Source organism: Lemur catta, chromosome 21, assembly GCF_020740605.2.
Source record: "Lemur catta isolate mLemCat1 chromosome 21, mLemCat1.pri, whole genome shotgun sequence".
Classification (NCBI taxonomy): Eukaryota; Metazoa; Chordata; class Mammalia; order Primates; family Lemuridae; genus Lemur; species Lemur catta.
This window is the reverse complement of record NC_059148.1, coordinates 15,958,982-15,985,903: the sequence shown is the minus strand read 5'-3', so window position 1 is coordinate 15,985,903 and position 26,922 is coordinate 15,958,982. Positions and strand designations below refer to the sequence as shown.

General features: G+C 56.9%; 2 protein-coding genes across 5 annotated transcripts in view; both read left to right on the top strand.

Annotated features, from left to right (window-relative positions):
* The window catches only part of TBC1D10A (TBC1 domain family member 10A), a 29,495-nt gene extending 11,776 nt beyond the window's left edge, over nucleotides 1-17,719 (top strand). The window contains exons 2-10 of one of the 2 annotated variants that reach the window (XM_045534448.1): nucleotides 5,833-5,932; nucleotides 10,205-10,312; nucleotides 13,780-13,886; nucleotides 14,577-14,691; nucleotides 14,770-14,835; nucleotides 15,484-15,673; nucleotides 15,784-15,938; nucleotides 16,866-16,944; nucleotides 17,217-17,719. In XM_045534448.1, the coding sequence (XP_045390404.1) occupies nucleotides 5,833-5,932; nucleotides 10,205-10,312; nucleotides 13,780-13,886; nucleotides 14,577-14,691; nucleotides 14,770-14,835; nucleotides 15,484-15,673; nucleotides 15,784-15,938; nucleotides 16,866-16,944; nucleotides 17,217-17,341 (1,045 nt within the window). In that variant the 3' untranslated portion in view covers nucleotides 17,342-17,719. Of the gene's footprint in view, nucleotides 1-5,832; nucleotides 5,933-10,204; nucleotides 10,313-13,779; nucleotides 13,887-14,576; nucleotides 14,692-14,769; nucleotides 14,836-15,483; nucleotides 15,674-15,783; nucleotides 15,939-16,865 lie in introns of both variants that reach the window. The other variant, XM_045534447.1, reaches the window with a different exon arrangement.
* A 2,330-nt stretch (nucleotides 17,720-20,049) lies between these two features.
* CASTOR1 (cytosolic arginine sensor for mTORC1 subunit 1) lies at nucleotides 20,050-24,280 on the top strand. Of its 3 annotated transcripts, XM_045534445.1 has the most exons (9): nucleotides 20,063-20,357; nucleotides 20,954-21,024; nucleotides 22,192-22,379; nucleotides 22,460-22,592; nucleotides 22,829-22,952; nucleotides 23,400-23,513; nucleotides 23,666-23,748; nucleotides 23,833-23,927; nucleotides 24,080-24,280. In XM_045534445.1, exons 1-9 carry the CDS (start codon nucleotides 20,245-20,247, stop codon nucleotides 24,146-24,148), a joined length of 990 nt encoding a protein of 329 aa, XP_045390401.1. In that variant the 5' UTR covers nucleotides 20,063-20,244; the 3' UTR covers nucleotides 24,149-24,280. The 3 variants fall into 3 exon arrangements, with proteins under 3 accessions (XP_045390400.1, XP_045390401.1, XP_045390402.1); XM_045534444.1 differs by having other exon boundaries at nucleotides 20,050-20,357; nucleotides 22,829-23,513; XM_045534446.1 differs by lacking the exons at nucleotides 20,063-20,357; nucleotides 20,954-21,024; nucleotides 22,192-22,379 and having other exon boundaries at nucleotides 22,469-22,592; nucleotides 22,858-23,513.
* Nucleotides 24,281-26,922: the final 2,642 nt, after the last annotated feature.

Below are 26,922 nucleotides of genomic sequence, written 5' to 3'. Positions count from 1 at the left end.
GTTTGGGGAGGGGATGGCCTCCCTGGGTGATCTTACAGGGCTCCCAGCCCTGACAGCCAGCCATTTGCACACCACCTCTCCTGCACTCTGGTTTCCCATCATCACTTCTTATGGAACTGGTCTCAAAGCGATTTATACTTTCAGTCATTACCACCTCTTAGGGTAACGAACTCCAGAGGTTGTTACCCAGTGTGCAAAGTAGGTCAGCCTTTTGTTTATCCTCACTTCTCTTTTGTGCTCTGGGCGGGAGAGGGAAGCTCCCTCACCCTCCTTTGTCCCTGGATCTGTGATTGGCTGTGCTTTCTCTGCACACCCACTTCCCAGTTTTCCACACTTTGGTGAGACTTTCTCTGGTTGCCTCCTCTCCATCCTGGAGACCCAAATGTGAGAGGCCACTTTCATGTTACTCACTTCAGCCCCTCTCAGCACAGAGGGTGGTGAAGAAGGAAGGGAATGTGACAGGGATTGACTCGCTATCATGTGCAGGGCACTTGCTATGTATCGGATAGTTTATAGTGCTCAAGTGGCAGCCTCCACTTCCAGACTGTGTAACCTTAGGCAGATTACTCAACCACAGTGAATCTTAGTGTTCTTGTCTATTAAGTGGAGATAATAAAAGCTGCTTCCTTGGGGAATTACATACCTACGTAGTGTTTGGCAGAGCTAATACATGGCCAGTGCTCGAAACATGTCAGCTTTTACTGCCTCACATCATCTTTACTGCTGCTGTCTGAGGAGGTGGCATTGCCCCCATGCTATGGCCAAGGACTTGGAAGCTCAGAGAGTGGAGCAATCAGCCCTGTTGCACACAGCTGTAAAGTGGTAGAGCTGGGATGAGAAGCCAGGAGTTACAATTTGTCATTGAGCAAATTATGTAATCTCTCAGGGCCTCAATTGCTTCATGGGTAAAATGACGATAATCATGTTCTTACCAGTCAGATGAGAAGAGAGCTGTGAAAGTGCTAGGTAAGCTGCGCATGCCAGTTGCCTAATGGCTACCATTTGCTAGCCACCCACCAGCCTGGGCCCTTGTGCACATTTATCCCTCATTGCAGCCCTATGAAATATGAGGTGTGCATTATGGCCCCACTTAACAATGCAGAAGCTGAGGCTTAGGAGGTCAAGGGAGCTTTTGGAAGCCTCCATCCTCCTCTGGGTTACAGGAGAAGGCTAGAGAACCGGGAGCGTGCAGAGAATGGGGTCAGCAGATTCCCTGCCACCTCGGGCCATGGCGTGGCACAGCACAGCTAAGCCTAGCTCAGCCCAGGAGGCTGGCAGGATCTGTGATCAGGCACCATCTTTGTCTCTTCTGAGCCTTTCCCACTCGGGAGATGGGGTGCTGGCAAACAGCAGGTTGCCCAGGCTTACCATCTCCAGCTGGGGCTGTGCTGGCAAGCTACGCCCATCAGTGTATTGGTGCCACTGAGCATGGATAGATATGGGCAGGCTGCTCTCTGGGGGCAGTCAGGACACTGGAGGAGGTGGGGTTAGACTGTCTCCAGTGGCTTAGGGGCCAGAGATCAAGACCCACAGCAGCATCCGGAGGAGGGCCTGATTTCCCAACAGCCTTCCCTAGGGAGTTAGAAGCAGCCCATGAGTCACTGAGGCAGAGGGGAAGTCCTGGTTCAGCCACTTACTTATTAGCTTCATGACTTTACCCAAGTCATACAACCTCTCTGATCAGGTCAAGTCTCCCATGGGCCAAATGGAAATAGTAGTTAATCCACAAGGCCTCCGCTATTAGAGGGACAAATAAAATTGCTGTAGGCAGAAGTGGCTTGTAGCCCTGAATGCAGTGGCAGATAAAAGTAATGATGTCATGGAGGAAACCAGGCAGGCACCTGTTGAGCACCTGTGAGGTGTATGATGGGAGTTAGAGAAGAAGTTCAAGACCTGGTCCAGGGAGGCAGGGGCAGTGCTGAGCACTGTGAGCAAGTTGTAATGAAGTGCTCATTTGAGACTTCATGGTTTGACCCATTCATGAATTGGTGCTGAAATCAATTTCAGGGGATTGTGACAGGCATTTAAAGGAAAAAAAAAAGAAATAGAATAGAATAATATAAAATTGAATTGAAAATATCAGTGCATTAGTATATGTTAGCACAACTTATTTCATAAAATGCATTTTGTGTGTGTGTGTGTATGAACTCAGTATAAAATGTATTTTCACTGTGGGTCTCAGTTTAAAAAGTGTGAGAAATGGTGTTCTAAGCGAGGTTGAAGGTCTTTAGGCTGGAAGAAAATTAATGAGATCTGGGCAGCAGGCGTGCAGGCCGTGTGGAGGTAGAGGAGTGTGTGGTTCAAGGGTCAAGAGCAAGGACTCTGGAGTCAAGCAGGCCTGGGATTTAGTCCCAGCTCTGCCACTTACAGCCACATGGTCTTAAGCAAGCTCACAACCTTAGTCTTGGATTCTACTGTAAAATGGAGAAAATTATATTATGGTAGGGTTATTATGAAATGTACGTGTGATCAATACATATAAAGTATTAAGAAAAAAATTGGTGAATAGTAAATGATGTACAAATGGTAACTACTGTTGCTAATGTTATCATCACTGTAGTTGTGGTTTTTAATGTCATCTTGGGCCCTGAAGGGTTACTGTGACTTGGGAGAAGAAAGGGCATTCCAGGTAGGAATGGATGGATGACAAAGGATGAGCATGTGCGTGCGAGGTATGAGAGAAGTCTGAGAATTGTGTGGCCTCTGAAGGGGGTGTTGAGATTATAGGTAGAGGATGCTAGGGAAATTAACAATAGGGTGGCTTCACCTGGAGGTCATGAGGCCCTACCCCTGGAAGAGTTCCCGCAGAGGCTGAGCTACCCCATGGGCCATTTGGTCCCTTCTCCTGGGTCAGCTTCGCTTTCACTAGCAGCTGGCTCATGCCCTCTCTCCCACTGTCAGGAGGAACCCACCAGGGCCTCTACACCATCACACTGTTTGCAGGGACCCCCCCCCCCCCACTCCAGGTTCATCTCACAGCTCCTCTCTGGGCATCCTTAGAGGGTCAAATTCACAATGCAGGCTGTCCAAGCATATAGAGAAACAGGCTCAGAGAGGGAAGGGGACTTGCCTGTTGTAGAAGGGTTGCCTGTATCAGACAGCAGTTGGATCAGATGCTTTCCAAGATCCTGACTGATTCAACTGAAGGATACATGAACCGTCTGATGTTTAAACAATGAATAGCCTGCAACTTTTCAGGCGCACATCCTGTGCACAAGAGATGTCTACCTGCAGTTAGAGAGCATGTGGCGTGCTGAGTGCTGGGAACAGCCAGCCCCTCAGTGGCCTCCTTCTCACCATCCCCTGGTAGATTAAACACCATGGCTGTTGAAGGAGAAGCCATTCAAATGACCATATTTCCTTAAAATTTGTCCAATTTAAGATTTTAAAAATCAAAATGGATCTTTTTGATTGACATGTATATTCAAAATAGTAAAATAGTAAAAGTGGGTTTAGTGGGGCTGGGGGGGTTGGTTTGTTTCTGAGAAGATCTTGCCAAATCAATGGTGTAACTTAAAATCAGTGGTATCTTAGAATCCAGGAAATATGGTAGTTTGTTTTGTACCCTGTTGAAATTCCGGTTTGAGGTTTGACGTTGGGGCTTTGAAACTGCCAAAGCTGTTATCTGGCATCAGTTAAAAGAACTCAACATGTTCCTCTGTGTATCTACAGTTGGGAGAATGGGTATTTCTGAGGCCCTGCAGTCAGATTTTATCAGCAAAGCCAGACTGAGGTGTCAAATGGACTTGTATTTAATCACATGGGAGTTCTTTAGAAACTGGTAATCTAGGGTGAAAGCCTTGCCCTCTTTGAGCCTCAGTTTCATCATCTGTGCAGTGGGGAGGTTGGATCAGCTATTATCCACATCCAGAACGGCCTGTTGACTCAGGGTGGGCACCCTTTCGTTTAGTTATAACTCTAAGGCTCATCCCTTGACGTGCTGGATAAACGAGTGTGTTGTCAGTGGTGGAAGGCGTCATGGCCTGGGACGTGTGGGCCCTTGGTTTCTGCTTCCTGGGTATTTGGGGGTTGCCTAGAGATGCGTGTCCCTAAACGCCTGGTCCCTGCTTTGCTCTTATCAGAAAGAGAAAGGAAGGGAGTGGTTTTATGCCCTAGTTCTGCCTCTAGGTGGTGAGAGGGGCAGCAGTTCAAGGGCGGTGACTTGTCAGTGTGCTTCAGCTCCAAGGCTGCTGTTAGGCCTGGGCAGTCCCCCAGGTAAAGTGCACTGAAGAAGAGGACCTGTCCTTTTGTGTCTTGGGGGCCTCTGCTCTGCCAGGGCCCCTCCTCCCTCTGTTCTTCCAACCAGTAAAAGTCACAGCAGCAGCACATTTCCTTCCGGTACAGAGAGAATCAGAGACTCGAGGCCTGGGCCAGGCCCCAGCCCCACCAGGTCCTGTTCCTGAAAGCCTCCTCCAAGCTGCCTTGAGTGCCTCTGACCCTGTGCACCTCTCTGGGAGGTCAGGCAGCACTGAGTGCGGCTCTTGGCAAGGACCTGACTTCGATGTGAGTCCAGGTTTTTCCACTGAGTTGCTGTTTGACTCTGAGCAAGATACCTTTCCTGAGTATCTTACCTCTCTGAGCCTCTATTTCCTTGTCTGTCATTAATATTCTATTCTGTTAATACTGTCAAATACTTTTTTTCCCTCAGCCATGATCAGTTAAGACAAGTACTTTTTTTAATTTGAAAAGAAAAACACAAAAAGCACAAAAAAGAAATGTGAAAGATCCATAATCTACCACTTCAAAATAATTTTAAGAAAAGTGTGTGTGTGTGTGTGTGTGTGTGTGTGTGTGTGTGTGTGTGTGTGTAGAAAGAGAGATGCACACATACATTTTGTTTTTGTTGTTACCAAACTTGCTCTGTAAGCTAAATTAGAAAGCATCTGTAGAATGCCTGGCCTACAAATGTTAGTCCCCTTCTCTTTTCCCCTCAGTTATGTGAACTTGGGAATTTCCAGGGACTCACTCCTTGGAGGAAGCCCACTCAGTATGATAACACGCTCTGGCTAAGCCAGGGGTTCCTGCCCCAGCCCACCTTCTGTTGCTTTGGTGCTAGTCTGACTGCCCGGGGTGGGTCTTGATGCTGAGCTGTTATCCCCACATTTAGTGCCACCAGAACACCAACCGCATGAGGATTGGGACTTTGTTGTGGTCACAGGAATACATCCCCATGGGCGGCCCAGAGGCCCTCACCATAGAATAAAGCACAATTTTGACAGCTGCTCAGTCGGTAGATGTACGAATGAATACAAGAGGTGGTGTTTGATGGGGGTTTGAAGTGTGTGTAGGATTTTAATGGGTGGAGACAAGTTGGGGAGCATTCCAGCAAAGGGACTGGCATGAGTAAAGGTTGAGAGGTGGGAAAGGGCCCAGGGAGTAATTGGGGAAACTCTGAGTAACTAGTTTGGCTGGAGTGAGGAGGTGGCATGTTATTTCTGTACTTGTTTGACTAGTTTCTGCGTCCAATTCTGCACCTTGCACACAGGCCCTCCGCAAAGACTTGTTTACCAAGGCTAACCCAGGACAGGAATGCTTTGCTTTGGTGCACAGATGCAGACACTCACTTAGCCTCTGCCCCAGAGAGCCACGGTGACCCCTGGCCCCTGGACACTTAACACTTGAACCTGCTGTCTCCCTGGCTTGTATCTTCCAGGAAGGAGGGCAGAGTTTCCTTTTGTCTGTACTAGGGTGTTCATGAATTACCAGTCCCGGAGGGAATGGCAGGGATGGGGGGCGGGGGAATTGAGGTCTGACCAGGCTGGTGGCTGGGGCGAAAGCCAGGGCCTTTGCTTCTCTTGGCACCTCTGATGGGCCCTGCCCTCTGCTCCACAGGCTGGAGGAAGTCCCCCTGGAGGTGCTGAGGCAGAGGGAGTCCAAGTGGCTGGACATGCTCAACAACTGGGACAAATGGATGGCCAAGAAGCACAAAAAGGTGAGGGGCATGGCCTTGGACCTTGAGCTGGCAGTTGGCAGCCTGGGGAGGAGGAGGAAGAGGGAGGAACTTCAACTTAGGAAGGCAGGGGCTTCTCCAACTACCAGGTGCCTTAGGTGTCCTTCATCTGCCAGTGGGGGACAGAAGCTGGCTGGAGGGCAAGGGGATGGTTGGGACCTCATAGATGACTTCAGATTCATGCATAACTTTGTCCTGGAGTTCAACTTCAAAGCCACTTTTAGCCAATAGCCCTTATAGGTAGCTTTCCCCTAGCGTTCCTGGGAGAAGGCCTTGAGTGCTGCTTACCCGGTCAGGGAGGATTTTATGATACCAGTAACAGCTAACATGTATGGAACATTTGCAGTGTGCTTGGCATTTGTCTCGGATAATTCTTATAACACCCTGGTTTGAAGTTAGTGGTCGTAGTAGCCCCACTGTAGACTGGCCTGCAGGATCAAGATTTGAACGCACGCAATGTAACTTTAGCACCTGCCCTCTTCACCACCACAATAAGGGGCCTTCTTCACCTTCTAGATTAATTTGATGACTTCCCTCTTGCCTCCTGGCCAGAGTGAAAAGAAAGAAAAGTAACCTGACAGTTTAATAACAGTCTTACAAAAATGAAAACACCCAGTAGTCCTTTTCTAGTCAGGCTCTATCCCCCCGGGAAAACATTCTTGGCCACCACTCTTAAGGGTGCGTATGTCGACATCCTTGGCCACCCTCACCAGGATCTAGTTACTTCCTGGCTTAGAGGGGGCCTGTCCAGAGCCTCCCAGCCAGGGTCTCCTCTGCACAAGTTCCCAGTCCACAGAGTGAACCCCATCGTCCACCGTCGTCTGCTGACACACTGGTCTAGTCCAGACCAGCACAGCTGGCCACAAGGCCCAGCAGAAAACTCAGGACCAAAAGTCAGGAGGTCTGGGCTTGGGTCTAGCCCTGTTCCCTTCTTCCCTTTGTGCTGGTGGCTGGCCGTGTAACTTTGGGCAAGTCACTTTGCCCTCTCAGCCTCGGTTTTTCTGGTCAAGTGGGAGTCATCATCCTATTTCAAGGTTCGCACAGGGTGGTGACTATAAGTGCTTCATAGCCTGTAAAGCCCTGTGCTGTGGGAGAGGCTCACCCAAGCCAAGGCTCTTTCTTATTGTTCTGCATGGACTTGGGGACACTCATCTTTTGCTTTTATTTATTTATTTATATATATTTTTGAAACAGAGTCTCGCTGTGTTGCCCAGGCTAGAGTGCCGGTGGCATCAGCCTAGCTCACAGCAACCTCAAACTCCTGGGCTTAAGCAATCCTCCTGCCTCAGCCTCCTGAGTAGCTGGGACTACAGGCATGTGCCACCATGCCCAGCTAATTTTTCTATATATATTTTTTTAGCTGTCCATATAATTTCTTTCTATTTTTAGTAGAGACGGGGTCTCACTCTTGCTCAGGCTGGTCTCAAACTCTTGACCTCGAGTGATCCTCCCACCTCGGCCTCCCAGAGTGCTAGGATTACAGGCATGAGCCACTACGCCCTGCCTATCTTTTGCTTATGAGAAAATCAATCTCTGTCTCTCAAAAAATTTTAAGGCAGTTATTCCTCAACTGCTTCCTGCCTGACTCTGGGGTCTGTTTTCCTGCCTCATCACCCCTCAGCTGTAACCCTGACCTGTAGCTCGCTCTCCAGCCGTCTCTCGGGGTGACTAGTGGTTGGCAGGGACTGTGGCTCTGGCCTTCTTGCAAATGGGGATTCCAGAGGGGAGCCTTGGGAAGCTCTTGTCAGCAGAGCAGCGAGCAGCACTTCCTCTTCCCTTTGCTTCCCTGGCATTGTGGTTAGAGCCCGTGGGCTGCCCTGCCCAGCAGAGGCTTCCACAGGAGTGTTTCAGCCCACCCTGCCCAGAAGCCCTAACCCACTGCTCCTCTCCAGACGGAGACAACCACAGGGTGCCCCTCCTCCCACCTCAGCTGTGGCCCCACCGGGCCCTGCCCTGGGAGCTCTTCCTGCTGCCTGTGGAGGCTCGGGCTCTCCCTCTGGTCTGGAAGTTGTGGTACAGGAAGGATAATACCTGTTTCAGGAAGTGGGCTCAGACCCATACATAATCCTGCTGGGAGAGTGCCTTCCTTCCCCAGCCATGTCCAGGACGGAATTCTGGGCCGGCAGGGAGGCAGGGCTGTGGCTGGAATGCTGTCTTCCCCGGTAGAGCCCTGCCCTCCCAGAGTTCAGCAGGCACGGGTGTGGCCTCACTCAGCTTTCATCAGAGACCTCCTCTCCCCAGGCCTTGCCTCAAAGAATGGTGATCCTTTGTGGTTTCTGGAAGCACCTTGTCATGCTTTATCCTTACTGATTGCCTAAGGCAGGTAGGGTAGAGATGACAGTCTCTAGCACCTGTATGCCGAGGGGGATACTAGCAGCCAGAGTGGGAAAGGCTGGCCATGTTCTGGGCTCTCCAGCCCTGGGCCCCGCAGTCAGGGTGAGGCCTCTCTGGGAAGCTTAGGGGACTGAAAGTGCTCCAGTGCTCTCCTGGGGGGCTGTGACAAGGGGGCTGCCTCATGCTGAGTTTGGCCCTGGGGGAGCTTAAAGGGCCTGTGACTCTGGGCTGTACTATGTCCCCTGACCAAAGTGGCTTCCTTAAGGAGACCCTTGTCCCACAGCAGCAGGAAACTGTTCCCAGAGTCTGGGGCAGTTCCCTTCGCTCCCTTCCTCTGCCCCCTTTCCAGGCAGTCCCAGAAGCTCTCACTTGGTGCCTGTGACCAGCCAGTGCTGCTCTTCCCCTGTCTGCCTGGCTCCTTCCTGGTTCTTGACTCTCTCTGACCCTTGGAAAGTTTTCTCTTGTTTGCTCTGGTCATCAGGAAGGCCAGGGCTTCTGTGCTCCCTCCTCCGAGAGCTGCTAGTGGGACTGTGAGGGATTTTCCAGGTGAGGGGAAGTTAGGTGTAAGCGAGGCCCTGGGGCTTCTGTGTCAGGCATCCTGCCCGGATGGAGGGGTGGAGAGGAAGCCGTCACTTAGTGAACACAGACTATGTGTCAGGCTGCACGCTAAGCATGTTTTTCCCCTTCTAGTGGAATCCTTTCAACCACTCTGCCAAGGAGGAGGTATTATCATTCTGATCTTATAGTTGAGAAGTGATTGGCTCAAGGTCAGCGCTGGATTTAAACCCACGTCCAGATGCTCTTCTCATGCCCTGGGTGTCCATCTCCTTTATCCCAGTGCAGGGGCTGAGGAAGTACCCCTGTCCACTGCCCCACGCTCCACCACTCCATAGGCGTAGTGCCTCTGCATTTGCCCCCACCCTCCTTGATGGGTCAGGACGGCTGCCTTCAGAGCCTCATTCTGGTCCCAAGCCCAGGGGGAGCCCCCCTCCCCCGTCCATCTCTGAGAGGCCAGTGGAGTGGAGAGTGGGTGGGTCTGGATCCCCCAAACCTGTGTGGTGCAGCTAGGAGGTATTCAGGTCTCTGGTTGTGTGACTTTAATTTTTCCCACTCTGTGCCTTGGTTTCCCCATTTGTAAAAAACATAATAGTTTTTCAGACTGGGTTTTGGCAGTAGAAAACTTATGATAAAAACAGCTAGTCTGAATTAAGCACTAGCTCTGGGTCATGAGCTACCTCAAATACTTCCTTTCCCACTTCTCCCATTCTGTGAGTGGCAGGGAAGACCTGGGCCATTTTAGCAAGGGCTGGGATTAGGATTCACACCCAGGCCAGCTGCCTCTGCCCCAGGCTCATGATCCTGGGAGGTCAGGGTCAAGGAGAAGAGAAGAGAAGGGATTTTTGACCAAAACAAAGAGGGAGCCATTCGAGCAGCTCCCATCTTCCTTCTGAGTTGTGCTGCGATTTCTCCCCCCTGCGCTGGTTGTGTGCTGCCACATGGCTGCTTAAAGCAACACCCCCATGAAAGCGGCCAAGCCATGCCCCACAGAGTGCAGTTCCTTCCCTGGTGACAAATCATGGGGCTTGCCCAAGTTGTGTGCCTTCATTTTGATTCAGAAGATAGTTTGGGGTTGGGGGGGTAGAGTCCAGAATTCTGTGACAGACCTCAGGAATGCTGGTATTGTCACTGGACCAGGAGCTGCGCAACTCTGCCATCCCTGGTGGCAGCATGTCTAATTGCAGTCACCTCCTCCCCCCACTAAAGGATCTGCATTATAGCAACAGTAGGAAAGTCCTCTCTTCTCCCTGATTCTGCTCTTGCTGATACGTGTGCTGAGGGCCTGCCAGGTACTGGCAGAAGGGCTGGGCTGGGGAGCTGCCTGGGTGGATGCACGGGCACAGCCGTCCTTTTGACTTTCAGATCCGTCTCCGGTGCCAGAAGGGCATCCCACCTTCTCTGCGGGGCCGTGCTTGGCAGTACCTGTCAGGAGGCAAGGTCAAGTTACAGCAGAACCCTGGAAAGTTTGACGTGAGTTTCCCTTCCTTCACCCTGCCCTTCCTTCCGCATCTCTTGGCGTCCTCCCCATGGCCGCGATCCCCCATGTGCTCACCTGGACCTCAGCAGGATGAGCTGTCAATGGCTCCCCCAGTCACATGCCTGACTGCCTGGGCCCCAGCAGGCCAGACTGGCCCAGTCCTGGGTACCTGTGACTCCTGGAGGCTCTGCTCATCTGAGGCTGCAGCCCTGAGCAGCCCTCAATGGGATGGACAGACATGCTGCTCCTATTCCAGCTCCTTCTCTTGGTAACCACTCGGGTTTTGCTTTCTTCTGCTCAGCGGGCTTTTGGTCATCAGGAGAGGACACTCAGACCACTTCCCTGACTGAAGTCAGGGAAGCCCCTTTGGGAGCTTGCCTAGCAGGGCCACAGGCCCCTCAATACTTCTTGGCCTCCCATCCTCTGCTCTTTCTCCTGCCTCATCCAAGCCTGGCCAGACACAGTCCACCTGTGTGGCTGGTGACAGAGCCACACCAGTAGCCCCAGGAGTCAAAGCCAGTCAGTGGCCAGAGAGGGTGCCCTCTGTAGTCATGCCTCTCTCTGCCCCCACCTCCCTCCTGCTGCCCCTGCCCTATGGCCGACCAGAGTAAGATACCTCTCCATTCACTGAGCCGGCCAGCTCCTCCAGCCTGCTCCCCTAGGGAACTACAGGGAGGCGCTTGGCTTCCCCAGGGTTGCCCTAGCTTATCTGCCAGACCCGGCCCCAGGCATCAGGGTTTCTCCCAGGCCCTTGGGACTGGTGGCAGACAGTGAGACAGCTGCCAGCCACCAGCTCTTTGTTGACCTGCCTCAAGCTTCAAACACTCCTGTCCTGCTCAACACATTCTCTGAGAAGGGTGGGCAGGGCAGGGCCAAGCAGCCCAGAGTTTCTGCTGGTGACCTGGAGACGGTGAGAGCTGTTTGCGGGTAGCACTTGGCTCTGGTGGTGGGGTCAGGGGCAGCTGGTGGAGTGTTGGCTGAGGTAGCTCTGAATCAGGGGGATTGGATTATCCCCCAGGGCACCAATACCAGGCCCCACTAGAGCACCTCTTGACTCCCAGTGGCTACATCTCCTCCATTTTAAGGGGCTGCATCCTGGGCAGACTGGGAGGCTCAGGGTAGGAGCCACATCCCCAAGTCCACAGCCTGTGCCAGGCTGCCAGAGCCAGGCATGAGAGCCAAGAGCGTGGGCAGCCTGGCAGCCTCCTGGTCGTTTAGTTCCACAGGTGTGAACATGTCCACAGTGAGCACAGCAGCGTGCAGAGCTCTGTGCCTGTGTGGGCAGAGTGCTGTGTCCAGCAAGGAATAGGCCACCTCTGCGGGGTCTGGAAGGTTGCTTGTGTGAGGAGGTAGATTTGCTGAGAAAGGTCTTCCCAATGCACTGAAGCCGAGTGACAGGGTCCTGCAGCAGTCCTGGGGGCTGGAAGAGTGGTTTGTAAGGACCCCTGGAAGGACTTTGCCTGCAGGTGACCCAGAGGACGCATGAGAAGCTGCTGTGGGCGCATGCGCCAAGGCGAGGTACAGTGAGACAGCTGTGGTGGCAGCACATACCTGTTCCTGTGCTCCCTCCCCCTGCCGGGGTCCTCCATTCGACACGCAGTCCAGGTGGCCAACCCCCCCTGCAGCAGTCAGGGCGGGTTCTGTAGGCGCTGCCAGCTCCGTATTCTCCTGGACTTGCTATTTCTTCCTCCTCCTTGGGCAGGCAGGACCTTCCTGTCCTTTTACACCCAGTTTTCTTCTCTGGCTTCACCGGATGATGGCACCAGCACTCTCAGGCTGCCGGAGGCTGCAGGCCCACTGACTGCTGTACCTGCTCGTCCGCCAGCACCCTTTCTCCCGACAGCTACGCCTTTTCCTTTCTCACCAACCCATGTGTAGCCGAGCACCTTGAGCTGCCGAGGTACCAGAAGAACACATCCTAGGAACTGACTTTTGGGGTTCTCAGATCCCTACTTCATGGGAACCACCAGGAGAATTTGTGGGGCCCTTTCTGACAAAAGCGAACCTGTACTGTGCTCAGACGGTACCCAGGAGTGCACAGGACACACACAGATCCCTGTCTTGAGGGTGCTTACCCACCCCTGCTGCTGCACACCTGCTCCAGGGCGCTCTGTGGAGGCCCCAGCCGCTCCCTGCACCCTCCAGCCTTGAACACCGGCAGCCTTTCCCCTCGGCACGCTCTCCAGTCAAGCTCCTGGCACGCTGGGTTCCTTGGCTTAATGCTGGGACACTCCCACTGAGGGGCATGAGAGGGAAAGGGGCTTGTGCGAAGTCACCTGCTGGCCATGGCCAGTCCACTTGGTGTGTTTGCTGAGGACCTGGCCTCCCTCCCACGGGCCTTCCCTTTTCCTGCCCCTGCCCTGCAGGCAACTTGTACTTGCTCTGCATCCCTGCTCAGCCCTCAGGGTTTCCTTCCTAGTTATTTTTTCTTTCCTTTTTTAAAATCGAGATATGAACTTATGTAGAATAAAATGCACAGATCTTGAGAGTACAGTTCAAGGAGTTTTGACAAAGAATACACTTCCGTGGAATCAGCATGCAAATCAAGGTAGAGAACATTTCAAATGACCGAGAAATGATTTTTCTTTTTGTAATAGTTTCGTTGTTTTTGTAAAGGTACACGTACTAACATGTTCACAGAAGTTCAAAGAAAAGAGTAAAACTTTGTTGAAACCCAGCGTGCAGACAAGCATCTGAGGTTAATGGTTTGACAGATGTCATGTCCTTCTAGAAGTGCCCTGTGCCAATCACTCACACACACCCCTCCCTGGATAGGTGATGCCACCTGCAGAGGGAGGTGAGTAGCAGAGGAGCTGGGATTGACAGCTCTGAGTCAGACCTGGCTTCAGTCCCAGCTCCACCATTTTTCCAGCCACGAGGCCTTGGACAAATGACTTTAGTTGACACTCAGGTTTTTTTTTTTGTTGTTGTTGTTGTTGTTGTTGCATTATGGTCTGAATGCTTAGTTTTCTCATCTGTGAATCGGGTGTTGTGATGGGACCTGCCTTAGGGGGTTGACGAGGGGAGTCAGTGAGGTCCACAGGTGCTCCATACTCAGTTGGGCACGTGGCTCAGAGAGGTATTAACAGATGGTAGTTATTGCTTTGACAAGGAGCCTTTCATCTTAAGGATGCGACATAATGTGAGTCCTGAATGAAGTGCCCAGAGGTTCTTTCAGCCACAGCTAGGGTGGACACTTCTGCCCACATGGATCTTCCTAGAGCTAGGATCCCCCCTCAGGATATCCAGGGCCCTTCCCTCCTTGCCCTTTTGTCCCTGCCCAGGCATCCTTACCTGGGCTTCCCTACCTGCCCTCAGGAAGGCCCAGTCCATGATAGGACTGGGTGGGCATGGCCCCTGGTGCAGGGCTCCTCCAATACCTGGGACAGCCGTGTTGTATCAGGAGTGGCCCCCTGCATCCTCCACAGCCCCTAATGTGTGCCTTTGCCCTTGCTTCCAGGAGCTGGACATGTCCCCTGGGGACCCCAAGTGGCTGGATGTGATTGAGCGTGACCTGCACCGGCAGTTCCCTTTCCACGAGATGTTTGTGTCCCGGGGGGGTCACGGGTGAGCAGGCTGGGCCTTGTGGGCTGGGAAGTGGCTCTAGGCCCAGTTTCTCAGGGGGCAGAGGAGGTACAAGTTTGGGGATATCTCAGAGGTCCAGAAGCCAAGTGCCCAAAACTCCACTGTCAGCATCCCCCATTTTTGGTTTGAGTCTGAGAGGTGCTCTCAGCATCTCCTCTTACCTCTGGGGCAGCTTTCATCGACTCCCCGGAGTACCAGAGCTTGCTCAGCCTGGCCCTCTTCGGGAAACAGGTTTCGCTCGGGAGAAAGAGGGTTAGGGGGAGTTGGGTGGGTGGAGGGTATGCAGCAGGGGTGAGATAGGGCAGCCAAGGGGACTAAGACAGACACCTGGGACAAAGCTGGCCTGGCCAAGGGGCCACAGCTGCCATGTGAGGGGCCCCCACTTTTAGCCCCTGACACATCCTCACCCTGTGCTGCATCTTGCCCTGGCCCTGCTTCCTCTTTGAGCCCTTGCCCTCACCTGTCATGGTGAGCCCCGCCCCACCTCCCTCTAGTCACGTGGGCGTCCATATGCTGCAGTGGAAGACTGACTCCTTGGTGACCACAGCGGGTCACTTCCCCACTGCAGGGAAGTGCAGATTCTGAGGCAGGTCTGGTCCAGTGGGACAGAGGTGAGAGCAGTGGGTAGCAGAATCACACCTGTCATTGCTGCCCTGCCTGGCCTCTCCACAGCCAGCAGGACCTGTTCCGTGTGCTGAAGGCCTACACGCTGTACCGACCTGAGGAGGGCTACTGCCAGGCCCAGGCACCCATTGCCGCCGTCCTGCTCATGCACATGCCTGCTGAGGTACCACCAGGCCCTGGGAGGTTGGGGGGCTAGTAGGAAACCCCCAGCAGCAAGGCCTCACATCTCTCTTGCCCACAGCAAGCCTTCTGGTGCCTGGTACAGATCTGTGAGAAGTACCTTCCTGGCTACTACAGTGAGAAACTGGTGAGTGCTCGCCTGGCCTGGGACCTGCCCCCGCTAGGCCCACACCCTCTGTGGCCCCTCCAGGCCTTTCTCTCCACAGCAACTCCTGCCCAGGGCCTTCCACTGCCCGCAGGCTAAGTCCCAAGGCCTGCCAGGTCAGGTCTCTTGGGCTTTGCCATCATCAGTTCCACACTCACCTCCATCCCTGCCTCCTGCCGCTCTGGACACTTGGTGGGACTGAAGTTGCTCCAGGGCACCAAGGTCCTCCCTGCCTCAGCATTGGCCGAGGCTCAAACCTCTGCCTGGAAGCTCCGTTCCCTGCGCTGTCCCTTGAAAACCCTTTGCCTCAGCTTTCAGCCCTCAGGGAGCTTCCTTCACCCTGACAGGCACATGCTCCTGTTCCTGCCTTGTCCCGGGCACTCAGCCCCCTCCTCTTTCCCCCATTCTCTTTGTGCTCATGAGCCCCTTCCCACTGTGAGCTCCACGAAGGGGACAGCTGTCTCTGCTTTGTTCATTGTTGCATCCCAGCACCCCGTATCTGGCACCCTGCAGGCAGTAGCCACCCGAGGAATGAACAAATGCCTGCCTGATGCTGGGCACCGGGGTGTCGTCCCTGCACTGGCTCCTTCAGGCCACGGTCATGGCCCTGTGGCCTCCATGTCCCCCTAGGAGGCGATCCAGCTGGATGGGGAGATCCTGTTCTCGCTGCTGCAGAAGGTGTCACCGGTGGCCCACAAGCACCTCAGCCGGCAGAAGATCGACCCACTGCTCTACATGACAGAGTGGTTCATGTGCGCCTTCGCACGCACCTTGCCCTGGAGCTCCGTGCTGCGCGTCTGGGACATGTTCTTCTGTGAAGGTACAGGGCAGGACTGGAGGGAGTGGCCCCGCCTCCAGCCAGCCTCTCTTTCCCGAGAAAGCCCCTAAAGGTCCCTTGCATTCCCCATCTGCCCCCCCACCCCACCGCAGGAGTCAAGATCATCTTCCGGGTGGGACTGGTGCTGCTGAAGCACGCGCTGGGCTCCCCCGAGAAGGTCAAAGCCTGCCAGGGCCAGTACGAGACGATCGAGCAACTGCGGAGCCTCAGCCCCAAGATCATGCAGGAGGCCTTCCTGGTCCAGGAGGTACGGCCCACACCTGGCCCTCGCCAGAAGGGAGGGGGAGACGTGGGAGTCCTTTGGGGGACAGCCTGGTAATCCTCTGCCCCTGGGTCACCTGTGCCAGGCCCGCTGCTCAGCAGCCCAGGAGGGCGTGGGTGGACCTCATCCTCCTGTCCAGGTGAGGAGTGTGGGGCACAGGGAGGCCTAGCTTTGCAGGGCTTGCCTTGTCTGAGCCAGTCGGGAATGAAGAGGAGTGGTCTGTCATCTTCTCCCTCACTGGTACCACATTCCCAGCTTTGGCTCTATTATTCCCCTTTTTCTTTCTTCATGGCTACTTGTCTCTTACGGGCTGTAATGAGGTGACACAGGCACGGCCGGCTTCTCTGGGTTGAGGCGAGGGCCAGGCTGGGGGCAGGGCTGCTGCCAGTGTGTGGGGCAGAAGCAGAAGAGCAACGGCCTGTTTTACACCTGCTTCTCCCAGTAGCTGCTGGGGGCTGTGGCGGCACCCCCATTTCACACGTGAGGAAAGGGAGGCTCACAGAGGCAGGATCACAAAGCAGCCTCCCCCAGAGTCATCCAGCCAGAAGGTGGTGGAGCTGGAATTTGAGCCCAGGCAGCCAGGCTGCCTTGGACAGTGGTGGGGACAGGTTGGCAGAGAGCAGGTTTTGCCCTGCCTGAGCCTTACCCCTCCTGCCTCACAGTGGGGCAGGTGGACTCAGGAGTTGTAGGCAGCCTTATCCTCAGAGGCAGAGGGTCTCAAGTGTCCAACTCACCTGGCATTCAGCTCTGGGACATGTGACCACAGCTTGGGACTAGATCCCCATCCTTCCTGAGGTCAGCCTTTAGTGGCCAGGGCTGGGGTATGCTCAGGGAGAGGGGAGGCCCCAGCTGGGAAGCAGAAGGGAAAGGTCTTTCTTTCTGGTGCCCACCTGCCTGTCACTTCCTCTGTAGGTGGTAGAGCTGCCCGTGACAGAGCGCCAGATTGAGCGTGAGCACCTCATCCAGCTGCGGCGCTGGCAGGAGACCCGAGGTGAGCTGCAGTGCCGCTCCCCGCCCAGGCTGCATGGCGCCAAGGCCATCCTGGATGCAGAACCCGGCCCCCGGCCTGCCCTGCAGCCTTCACCGTCCATCCGCCTGCCCCCAGATGCCCCGCTCCCCAGCTCCAAAGCCAAGCCCAAGCCACCCAAGCAGGTCCAGAAGGAGCAGCGGAAGCGGACGAAGGCGAGTGGGCAGCTGGATAAGACCCAAGCCCCAAATCAAGCCACGGTGGTGGCCGCTGCAGGAGACGCATGTCCCCCACAGGATGTGTCCCCAAAGGACCCAGCACCCCAGGACCCGGCACCCCAGGACCCAGCCCCTCAAGACTCAGCTCCCCAGGACTCAGCCCATCACCACTCCCAGGAGAGCCTGACGTCCCAAGAGAGTGAGGACACCTACTTGTAACCCTGGCAGCTCAGGCCTCCAGGATGGGGTCTCCACACACCTACATGATTCATGGACTGACACTCTGGGCCCACCCTCTGAGGGCCCAACCGCCTGGCTGCTGAGCTGGGGGAGAGTCTGGCTGGTCCAGCACAGATTCTGCCTGAGCCTCCTTATTTATTTTCTCTAGAGTGGAGCTCGGGCTGGCCCAGCCAGCAGGCAGAAGCTAGGGCTGAGAGGGTGGGGCCTCACTCAGCCCCCTCCTCCTAGGGGGATGGTCCCCAGGGCTAGGGCGCTGGCATGAGGTGAGAGGGTGGGGTGTTCTTTGTGTAAAATAGAAACATGGTTTTGGTTTTGTACAGAAATAAACAGGCTTGTGTAGACCTGGTGTGCAGCTAGGGACTGGGCAGGGGGCGCCACCCTGTTGCTCAGCATCTCTTCTCCATGCCATATAGAGGCCCCTTCCTGAGCCCCAGCCCAGCACCGCAGCCTCTCTGGGAAGTGCCTGTGCCAGAGGACGTGCTGCGTCCAGGGCCAGCCCTTGTTCTTAGCCCCCAGTTTTACTCACCCCACCCCTGCTGCCTGTGGTAGGGAGGAACACCAGGGCTGGAGCCCAGTGCTGGGGCAGGGCAGGGCATGCTCCTCAGGTCTTGGTCCCCACCCATCACTGAGAGGGAGGGGGCTCCTTAAGGAAGAGGTTTTAGGGTCTTGCTCCTCCAAGGCCTGGGCTGAGTGCGACTCCAGGCCCCAGTAAGCTTCTGAGCACTGGTTCTGGGCCGGGGCTGGCAGCAGGGGTGGAGCACCACGCATGCCTTCACATCCTCAGCCCAGGCCTCCCTCAGAGGCAGAGCAGTGAGGGGAGAGTCCGGGTCCTTGATAAAATGCTGCCTTCCATTTACTGAGCACTTACCGTGCGCCAGGCTGGTTGTGTCACATGGCTGATCATGTAGGTTCTGTTATCCTCATTTTACAGACAAGGAAATGGGAACTGAGTGGGAAAGGAACCTCCCCCCAGAGAGGAAAACCAAGCCAGATTTGCACCCAGAGCCCTCACTCTGCTCCCTCTCCTGGCCAGGGTTCCAGGTGACCTGACTGCCATTGAGGGCCCTGGCAGGCCTGCGGTCACAACCTGACTGGCGAGGGCGAGGACAGGGTGTCTCTGGGAAAGGCCCCCCTTCTGCTGAGGAAGCAGCTTTTCCAGTCAAACAATAGCGGCTGTTCTTGGCAGACACCAAGCTGGGCCAGGCCATAGGGGAAGGGGCGGGGGAGGGAGGAGCAGAGCCTCCCTGGGAGCTTTCAGGCATTGCCTTGGCCTGGAACATCCTGTCCTGGTACAGCTGGGGATACCGAGGCCTAGGGAGGTGAAGGGTCAAAAGAGACCATCAGGGCAGGCCACCCTACTCCTGCCCCTCACCCCTGTGATGCCCCACTCCATCGGTACCTGCCATTGACAAGATGGCCTTAGCCTTTGAGAAACTCTCCTCCTTCCCCTAGTCCTCCAGGGGACAGGCCGGGATGTGGCGGCTGTACAGTGTTCCACAGGAATGTGCTGAGACTGAGAGTCCAGGGAGGAGGCTTAGCTGGTTTTTAATCTGCCTACGGTGGAGGATCCAGAGCAGGCAGATGGCCTGCTCGGGCCTGCTGGGTCCCAATTGGGCCTGAGGCCTGCTTTAACCTACTTGGTGCAAAGCCTCAGCTCTGAGGCCTCAGGGTGCTCCGGCCAGACAAGGGACCCCTGGAGCATGGCCGGCCCTACTATGGAGCCAACTTGGGCGTGCTGATGGCTGCTCAGCCTTGGGGTCTTCTTAGACCTGCAGAGGCCCAATAGGATCTGGGGTGTCTGCCGGTGCTGGGGGCCTCCCTGGGCCTGAAGCAAGTTTAGATGTGCTCAGGCCTCTTGGGTTCTGTTACTGGCTGCAGGCTCTGGGGAGACCTTGGCAGGGCTCCAGTCCCAGGGCTGAGGTCTGAGTATCCGGTGAACCTCACCTGTATGGCCTGACCCCCAAGGTCTGTGCCCTGGGCATTCCTGGCTCAAGCACTGATGGGCTTGGTTTGTATTGTGGGACCTCAAGCCCTTAGGCCTGGGCCACCTTCAGTCCTCTACCCCAAAGTATGTTGCTCTTGCAGAGGTGACTAGGACTGTCCTATCTCTGTGCCCCTGGTGGGGAGCCTTCTACTCTGAGAGTTGAGTGAGAGGAACGAGTGGGGCACCAGGCCAGGTTTCATCTTGTCAGCCCACTCACGCAGCGGGGGAGGGGCATGCATCAATGCCGATTCTGTGTTGTTGGCTCTGCCACCTGCTGAGCAGAGGAAGGAGAAAGGTGCCACTGTTGGAAGCGAATCACAGGTTCGACTGAGCTGTACAGCGGACCTCTGCCCCTCCAAACTCCGGGAGTTTGGGGGCAGCGTTCGGGTCCCAGCTGAGCTCCGGTTCGTTTCATCTGAGTCTCAATGACCTCAGTCATAAGACCCACGTGTGGGCCTGAAGGACAGAAGTGACCCCCAGCTTCCGGGATGCTCCCACCCCAGCGCTGCATGCGTCCTGCGGAAAGGGCGGAGCCCAGGGAGGGGCGGGTCAGGGGCGGGGCCTGGAGGGGTGTGGTCAGGCGGTGATTCGGCAGCCAATGCTAAAGGGCGGAGCCATCCGGGGCCGGCTCTGCGAGCTGGAAAGCGAGGTGAGGCCCTGGTGTTGGGTGGGGGCGTGGCCACCCCGTAGGCCTCGCCTCACGCGAGGCGTGGCTGTTAACGAGCGGGTGGCCGCGCTGGGCTGGGCGGGTCCGCCGTGTAGCAGGCGGCGTGGACGCGGCCGCCCAGCGGCTCCTTTAAGTCCTCGGCACCACCCCCGCCGCCCCGCCTCCCGCGCGGCCTGGGTCTAGTTTGCGGCGGGGTCGGGTCCGCGCGAGCTGCGATGGAGCTGCACATCCTAGAGCACCGGGTGCGGGTGCTGAGCCTCGCCCGCCCGGGCCTCTGGCTCTACACCCACCCGCTCATCAAGCTGCTCTTCCTGCCCCACCGCAGCCGGTGCGCGCCCGGGTTCGAGGGCGCAGATGGGGGTTGGGGGCTCTGCTGTCGCTCCGGGCTAGGGTCGGAGGATTAGGACCGCCGCGAGGCAGGCGGACGGGAGCGGGTGGGGAGGGCTCTGCCCCTCCGGCCGCCATCCGGCCTGGGCCTACCCTCCCTGGGACCGCCGCCTATCCGGCCCCCTCCCAGGGCCAAAGCACAAACAGTTTGGGGTGAGCAATGCTTAACTCTGAGTGGTGTCAAATGGGGGCATTGCTACCTGGCCACTGCGGAGACCTCCGTCCAAGACTCCTCCCTTCAGGTCAGAGAGGCTGGACTAGGGGGCCCAAGGTCCAACGCCCCTGGGGCTGTTGCCGCGGTGTGAGCCTCTCCTCCCTCCAGGAATGGATGACGGAGGGCTCTTGGGGAGGTCGGAAGGCGGAAAATAGCTCCGGGGGCTAGGGCCGGCGCCCCATTGCCCTGGGAAGGAAGTTGAGGCTTGAGGGGGCGAGAAGGCGCCTGGCGGGGGTCTCTCAGGGACATCTCTCAGCGATGTCCACTGCTGCCACCCCCTAGTTCTCCGCCCCAAGCTGAAGATGCTCCCCACCCCCAACCAGGTGCAAGTTCTTCAGCCTGACGGAGACCCCTGAGGATTACACGCTCATGGTGGACGAGGAGGGCTTTAAAGGTGGGGGCCGGTCTGGGAAGGGGGAGCACGGGAGGGGCTTGTCTTGCTCCCCTCTGCAGGATTCTCATCATGTGTTGGGATCCGCCCCAAGAGCTCGGGCCTTAAAAGCATATGGATCAGGGTTCAAATGCTACTCCACCGCTCACTGGCTGTGTGCCCTTCCCCATGCTGAGCTGTTTCTTCTTATGTAAAATGGGTATAGTTATGGTTCTGATATAATAGGGTCGCATGAGGGCTTTATAAACTTAAAACCCATGGGGGGCCGTGTATGAGGGGCTCTTAGCAGTCTCAGGCTAGCGGCGGGGCTGCAGTTATGGTTCCCTGTGGCTGTTGCAACCTCCTGGACATTATTTCCTCCTGGACTTATCTTCTTGGTTTGGGTCCCCTCCTCCCCTGCTGTCTGGGAACTCTCGGAGCTGAGGGTTGAGGAAGGAATGCAGGACAGGCAGCCATCCCAGGGCAGGGTCCTGGAGGCCTCCTAGCTGTGCTTGGGTGAACAGCAGCCACCCCCGACCTGGCCCCTGCTCAGGGCTGGACACCAGCCTGGTCCCTCCCTGGGCCCTGGAGCAGACGTCTGGCTCTTACCCCTGCTGGCCTGGCCCATCCTCACAGGCCTGGAGTCTCAGGCCAGCCAACTGAGCTTGGCCTCTCCCCCCCTGCTCCACTTCAGGCCTTAGTTTCCCTGTTTGTACTGCAGGAACGTCTGAGTCTGCACAAGGGGAGGGGGAATACCCAGCCAACCCCATCTGCTGGTGCCCCCTGGTGGTATCATGTGGTGTAGAGCCTCTGCCAACCCACAGGATACACCATCATGAGGTGTATTGTCATCCCATTTTATAGATGAGGAAACTGAGACTCAAATCACTTGCCCCAGGTCACATGGCAAGTAAATAGCAAAGCTGGGATTTGAACCCAGGCCTGTCTGAATTGGGAGCTCTGATCTTAAATGGGAAGTTTCAGTCCCCAGCAGGCCGGCACCCGAAGCACTTCTCAGTCTTTGCATACGTACAGACTTCAGGAGCAGAAATGGGGGGAGATAGCCCCAGTCTCCAGACCTGCCCTTACCTTGATAGAGCCCTCCAAGGCACAGACAGGGAAACTGAGACTCAGAGAGGGGCAGGGGCCAGCCCTGCAGGCCCTGACTAGGCATGTGCACCCTGCCCACAGAACTACCTCCATCCGAGTTCCTGCAAGTGGCTGAGGCCACATGGCTGGTGCTGAACGTGTCATCTCACAGTGGTGCAGCGGTGCAGGCTGCTGGGGTCACCAAGATCGCCCGCTCGGTCATCGCGCCTCTGGCTGAGCACCACGTGTCTGTGCTGATGCTGTCCACTTACCAGACGGACTTCATCCTGGTAAGTTTCCCACCGGTGCAGGGCAGGATAGGTGTGGGTGCCTGGCGACCCGCGTGACGTTTCACCTGCCTGTGGCCCAGGTGCGGGAGCAGGACCTGTCCGTGGTGATCCACACACTGGCCCAGGAATTCGACATTTACCGTGAGGTGGGCGGGGAGCCTGTGCCTGTGGCCAGGGATGATTCCAGCAACGGCTTTCCCCGAGCCCAGCATGGTGAGGGCTGCCCCCTGACACCCAAACTTGGGCAGGGCCTCCTCTTCCCACTGGGGCCCGTCCCTTGTGCGGGTGGGTCTGTGGATGTGGGGAGACCGGCTGACACTGACTGTCTCACGAGATGGGCCCCACGGGCCTGCTCCTGGAGAGCATGGCCCACCCCTGGCCCAGGCCCCTCCTTGAGTGGCCACCAGGGGGCGCCCCAGCCCACGAATGCCCTGGTCCCTCCTGAGCAGGGTCCAGCCCCACCGTGCATCCCATCCAGAGCCCACAGAACCGCTTCTGTGTCCTCACTCTGGACCCTGAGACTCTGCCAGCCATTGCCACCACCCTCATCGATGTCCTTTTCTACTCGCACAGGTGGGCTTTGTTTGCATTTTGTCTCTGTCCTCACACCACTGTTTGCTATGCTGTGTCCCACTGCCTTCCGGTCCGTGCCTTGTCCTGTGTCTCAGGGTTCCTGACAGCCCATCATGCTCAGTTGCCCTTCACTGACCTTCGGGGAAGGCCCCGGCCCCAAAGCTGGAGCTCTCTCCTGCGGTACTGGCAGAGCCACCCCGGAGCTGTGCCCTGGTCCCACCCTCTGCTCCGGGGTCCTTTGTCTTTGGCTCAGGCAGGGTTCATCGTCCTCCCTCCTTCCTGCCCACACCTTCCAGAGGGCTGGGCCCTTGCACAGGGCAGCAGCGACAAGAGGGTCTGCCTGGGCCTTCTGTGCCAGCCCCTTCCCAGGGGTCTGGAGGCTGAGTGGGAGGAGGTGGAGTGGGCTGGGTGGCTGGCAGAGCCCTTGAACCTCCCATGCCTCCCCAGCGCCCCCAAGGAGGCAGCCTCTGTCAGTCCTGAACCCAGCTGCATTCCATTCTTTGCCTTCTCTCTCATCGAGGGCTATATCTCCATTGTCATGGACGCTGAGACGCAGAAAAAGTATGTGACCCCTGACCCCCAGGCCACAGACCCTAAGCAGCCCTGGGGGGGGTGTGGTTAGGCCTGAGGTCAGTCAGCAGACCTGCCCAGGGGCTCACGGTATGGCAGGGGCAGATGGGGGTGCCCTGCCCACCAGCCACCTGCCTCCCTAGGTTCCCCAGCGACCTCCTGCTGACCAGCTCGTCTGGGGAGCTGTGGAGGATGGTACGCATCGGCGGACAGCCCCTCGGCTTCGGTGAGGACCGCTCCTGGGGCTGGGGGTTTGGGAGGGCCTCTGGGCGACAGGGGTGAGCCACATGCACCCCTCCTCCCCACTCAGATGAATGTGGGATCGTGGCCCAGATCGCAGGCCCCCTGGCAGCTGCCGACATTTCTGCCTACTACATCAGCACCTTCAACTTCGACCACGCCCTGGTGAGCACCGCAGGCCGGGGTGGGGGCTCGTGCAGGGACAGTGAGGCCCAAAAGGGTGGGTGGGTGGGAGGGGGTCTCAGCTAGGCCAGGAAGTTGGGGTAGCCCTGGCCTGCTTCAGCCCTGACCGTTCCCTCCCACTTACACGCCCACAGGTACCTGAGGACGGTATCGGCAGTGTCATCGAGGTCCTCCAGCGACGGCAGGAGGGCCTGGACTCCTGAGGCCTGTGGGCAGCAGAGCAGCCTCTCTGCTGTCTCCTTGTCTCCAGGTTTCTAGAAACTGGTTTTTTTTTGAGACACGGTCTCACGCTGTTGCCCAGGCTAGAGTGCAGTGGCGTCATCATAGCTCACTGCAGCCTCAAACTCCTGGGCTCAAGCAATCCTCCTGCCTCAGCCTCCCGAGTAGCTGGGAGTGCAGGTGTGCACCACCGCGCCCGGCTAATTTTTTTTTTGTAGAGATGGGGTCTCGCTGTATTGCGGAGGCTGGCGGAGACTTCTCTAAGCTATTTCCTTAAGCTCTGGGATGAGCGCCCCATTCCTGCCCGGGACCCCTCATCCCACTTGATGTATGTAAGCTGTGTGCAGGCACCGGCTCCCACGTGGACACGTGTGTGCACCCACAGGTGGAGTGGGCAGGTGCTAGCCCCACCGAGTATCAGCCCTTACCGGGGAACGCGGTGCTCGGGGCCTAACCCGTCACTCCCTGCACGGCCTTGGCATTTGCACAGTCCCTTACCTGAGGCCTGAGCCGTCCCCCACCCCACCCCCCAGCCTCCCTGGGCCAGCCTGTCATCTGGACCAGGCCCTGACTTCCGTTCTGCCTCTGGCTGGGCTGCCTTCCCTGGGCACGTGAGTCCTGACAGTGCCTTGCCCTGCGGGGCCTCTAAGAAATGTATTTTTACATCTCTCTCTCCTTTTTTTATTGACTTGTTAATAAAGGACTTTGTAGTGGCTGGGCTGGGCTGTGGTCCTTGGGTCTGAGTCGGCCATGGCTGCACCTCACGGCCCCTCTGTCTCGGGGCCGGGCTCCCTTCACTCGCTCACTTGTCACCACGGCTCCGTGAGCAGTACGTGAACCATCACCATCTTCCACATGAGGAACCGAGGATTTGAGAAGTGACGTGACTTAGCCACGGTCACGTGACTCCCATTCCGGGCTGCCTGCTTTTGATGTCTGGGCTCTTTGATCTTCATTCCTTGCTGCTTCCAGAATAGCCCAGAAGGTTCTAGACGTGGGCAGAGACTCCCAGACCCTCCTTGCTGGGGGTCCCCTGGCCTTCCCTGCCACTGTAGGTATGGCTGGCCTGCTGGGAAACCCACCAAGGAGGGCCCGAAATAGCTTTTCTTCCAGGCTGTCGCATGCTTTCTTTTGGGTCTCACCTGAGTTCTGGCTGTCCCTCTTGTTGGCTAAGAGATCAGTCAGTTCTTGCCACCAGGGCTCTCCTGGAGTTGTTGGGGGGACCCTGCGTACTTGGCCTCTCCTTGCTTAGGTGCAGGGCCAGGAGGACAGGACAGGGGCCTGAAGGCCACCTTGAGCCCTCTTTGTCCTCAGGGGCTGCCTCCCTGCTCGGTGAGGTGAAGGTTCTGCTGTGGCCTGATGGGGCCCCGCAGATGCGCCAGGGAGGTTATCGGCTGCCCTCAGCCCAGACCCGCCCACTCTCGCCACTCTCAGGGAGAAGGGTGTGACTTCTGTGTACTCAGAGGTCAGCGTAGCTCCCCAGAAAAGCCAGAACAGGGACCAGGCCTCTGGCAATGTGCCCACCTTGCCCCTGGGGACCAGAGTCTGGGGCCTTGGGCCGCAGATCAGAGGAGCTGAGAGCACAACCCCAGCCCGGTGAGTGAGCAGTAGGGGACCTGGGACAGCCCCTTCCCTTCAGCCTCAGTTTCCCCATGTGTGTGGAGACCCAGGAGACAGCTCCTTCAGGAACACTGGGAGGGGGGCTTTTCCTTGGAGTTTTGTTTGGGGTTGGCAGGAGCCCCACTTCCTCTCCTTGGAGGGCCTGGTATAGGCCCCGGCTTGTTGGTAACCTGGGCTTGAAGTGGGGCTTTCGAATCAGGATTCTTGGGGCTGCGTAGCCTGCAGCTGGAGAGCTCCTGGCCCACGTCCAGCTCAGGGGCTGACCTGGGAGTCACTGCCTGCCCTGGGGTTTTGTCTCCCTGGCTCTCCAAGGACCTCAGGCCTCTCCCGGGTCCTTCATACCAGGTGCCACCCTGGCCTCAGCTAGTACTCGGGCAGCCCTAAGGCCTCTCACCCAGTCCGTGGCAATCCCCGGTCCCCTCACCCAGGCCACAGGACTCAGACCCAGAGCTGGAGGGCAGTGTGTCCACATGGGTCTCAGCCACGAATCCAAGTGTGTCCGTGTGGAGGGTTTTTAGCTCCTAGATGTTAAGGTTCTTGGGGGTCGCTGGGCCAGCTCTTGGCTTCAGTAGGTTACAGACAGGGAAATCTCGGGAATGCTGTGGAGACCCTGAGAGCCACCGGGGGTCAGGGGCACAGGGCTTGGGAGGTGCCTCGGGGACACAGCTGGAAAGCGGAGCGGCTTCCAGGGATGTGACTGTGGACCTCGCACACAGCTGGTATTCCGGGTTCACTCAGGCAGATGGCAGGGGCTCACAGAACCCCCTTCTTGTCCCACCCAGGCCCCCAGAGAGTCCCAAGGCAAAGGAAGTTGGTCTGGTCAGCCTTGGCCTGGGGTTGGGGACGCTCGCTGGCACACAGCCCAGATCCCTGACTTTCACCCCTGGGGGCCTCGTTCGCCTGCCCACAGCAGCACAGATGGGGAGGCCGAGTGCTTGTCCCCGGAAGATGGCAGCCTGCTGCTGGGGAGGGGCCCTGCCCACGGCCCCTCCGGGAGTGGGAAGGGGCTCTCAGCCCTCCGACCGCCAGCCCAGTGCCCAGCGTCTGCAGGGAGGATGTGGGCCCGGGTGGGTGGGGACAGGGCATGAGGCCACCTCAGCCAGGCAGAGTCACCGGCTCATTTCCACCCTTTCGGATC

Coding starts and splice junctions, on each gene's coding strand:
- CASTOR1 (XM_045534444.1), top strand. CDS start 20,245: ATGGAGCTGCACATCCTAGAGCACCGGGTGCGGGTGCTGAGCCTCGCC. Junction 22,380..22,459: donor ACCAGACGGACTTCATCCTG/GTAAGTTTCCCA, acceptor CCTGTGGCCCAG/GTGCGGGAGCAGGACCTGTC. Junction 23,928..24,079: donor TCAACTTCGACCACGCCCTG/GTGAGCACCGCA, acceptor ACACGCCCACAG/GTACCTGAGGACGGTATCGG.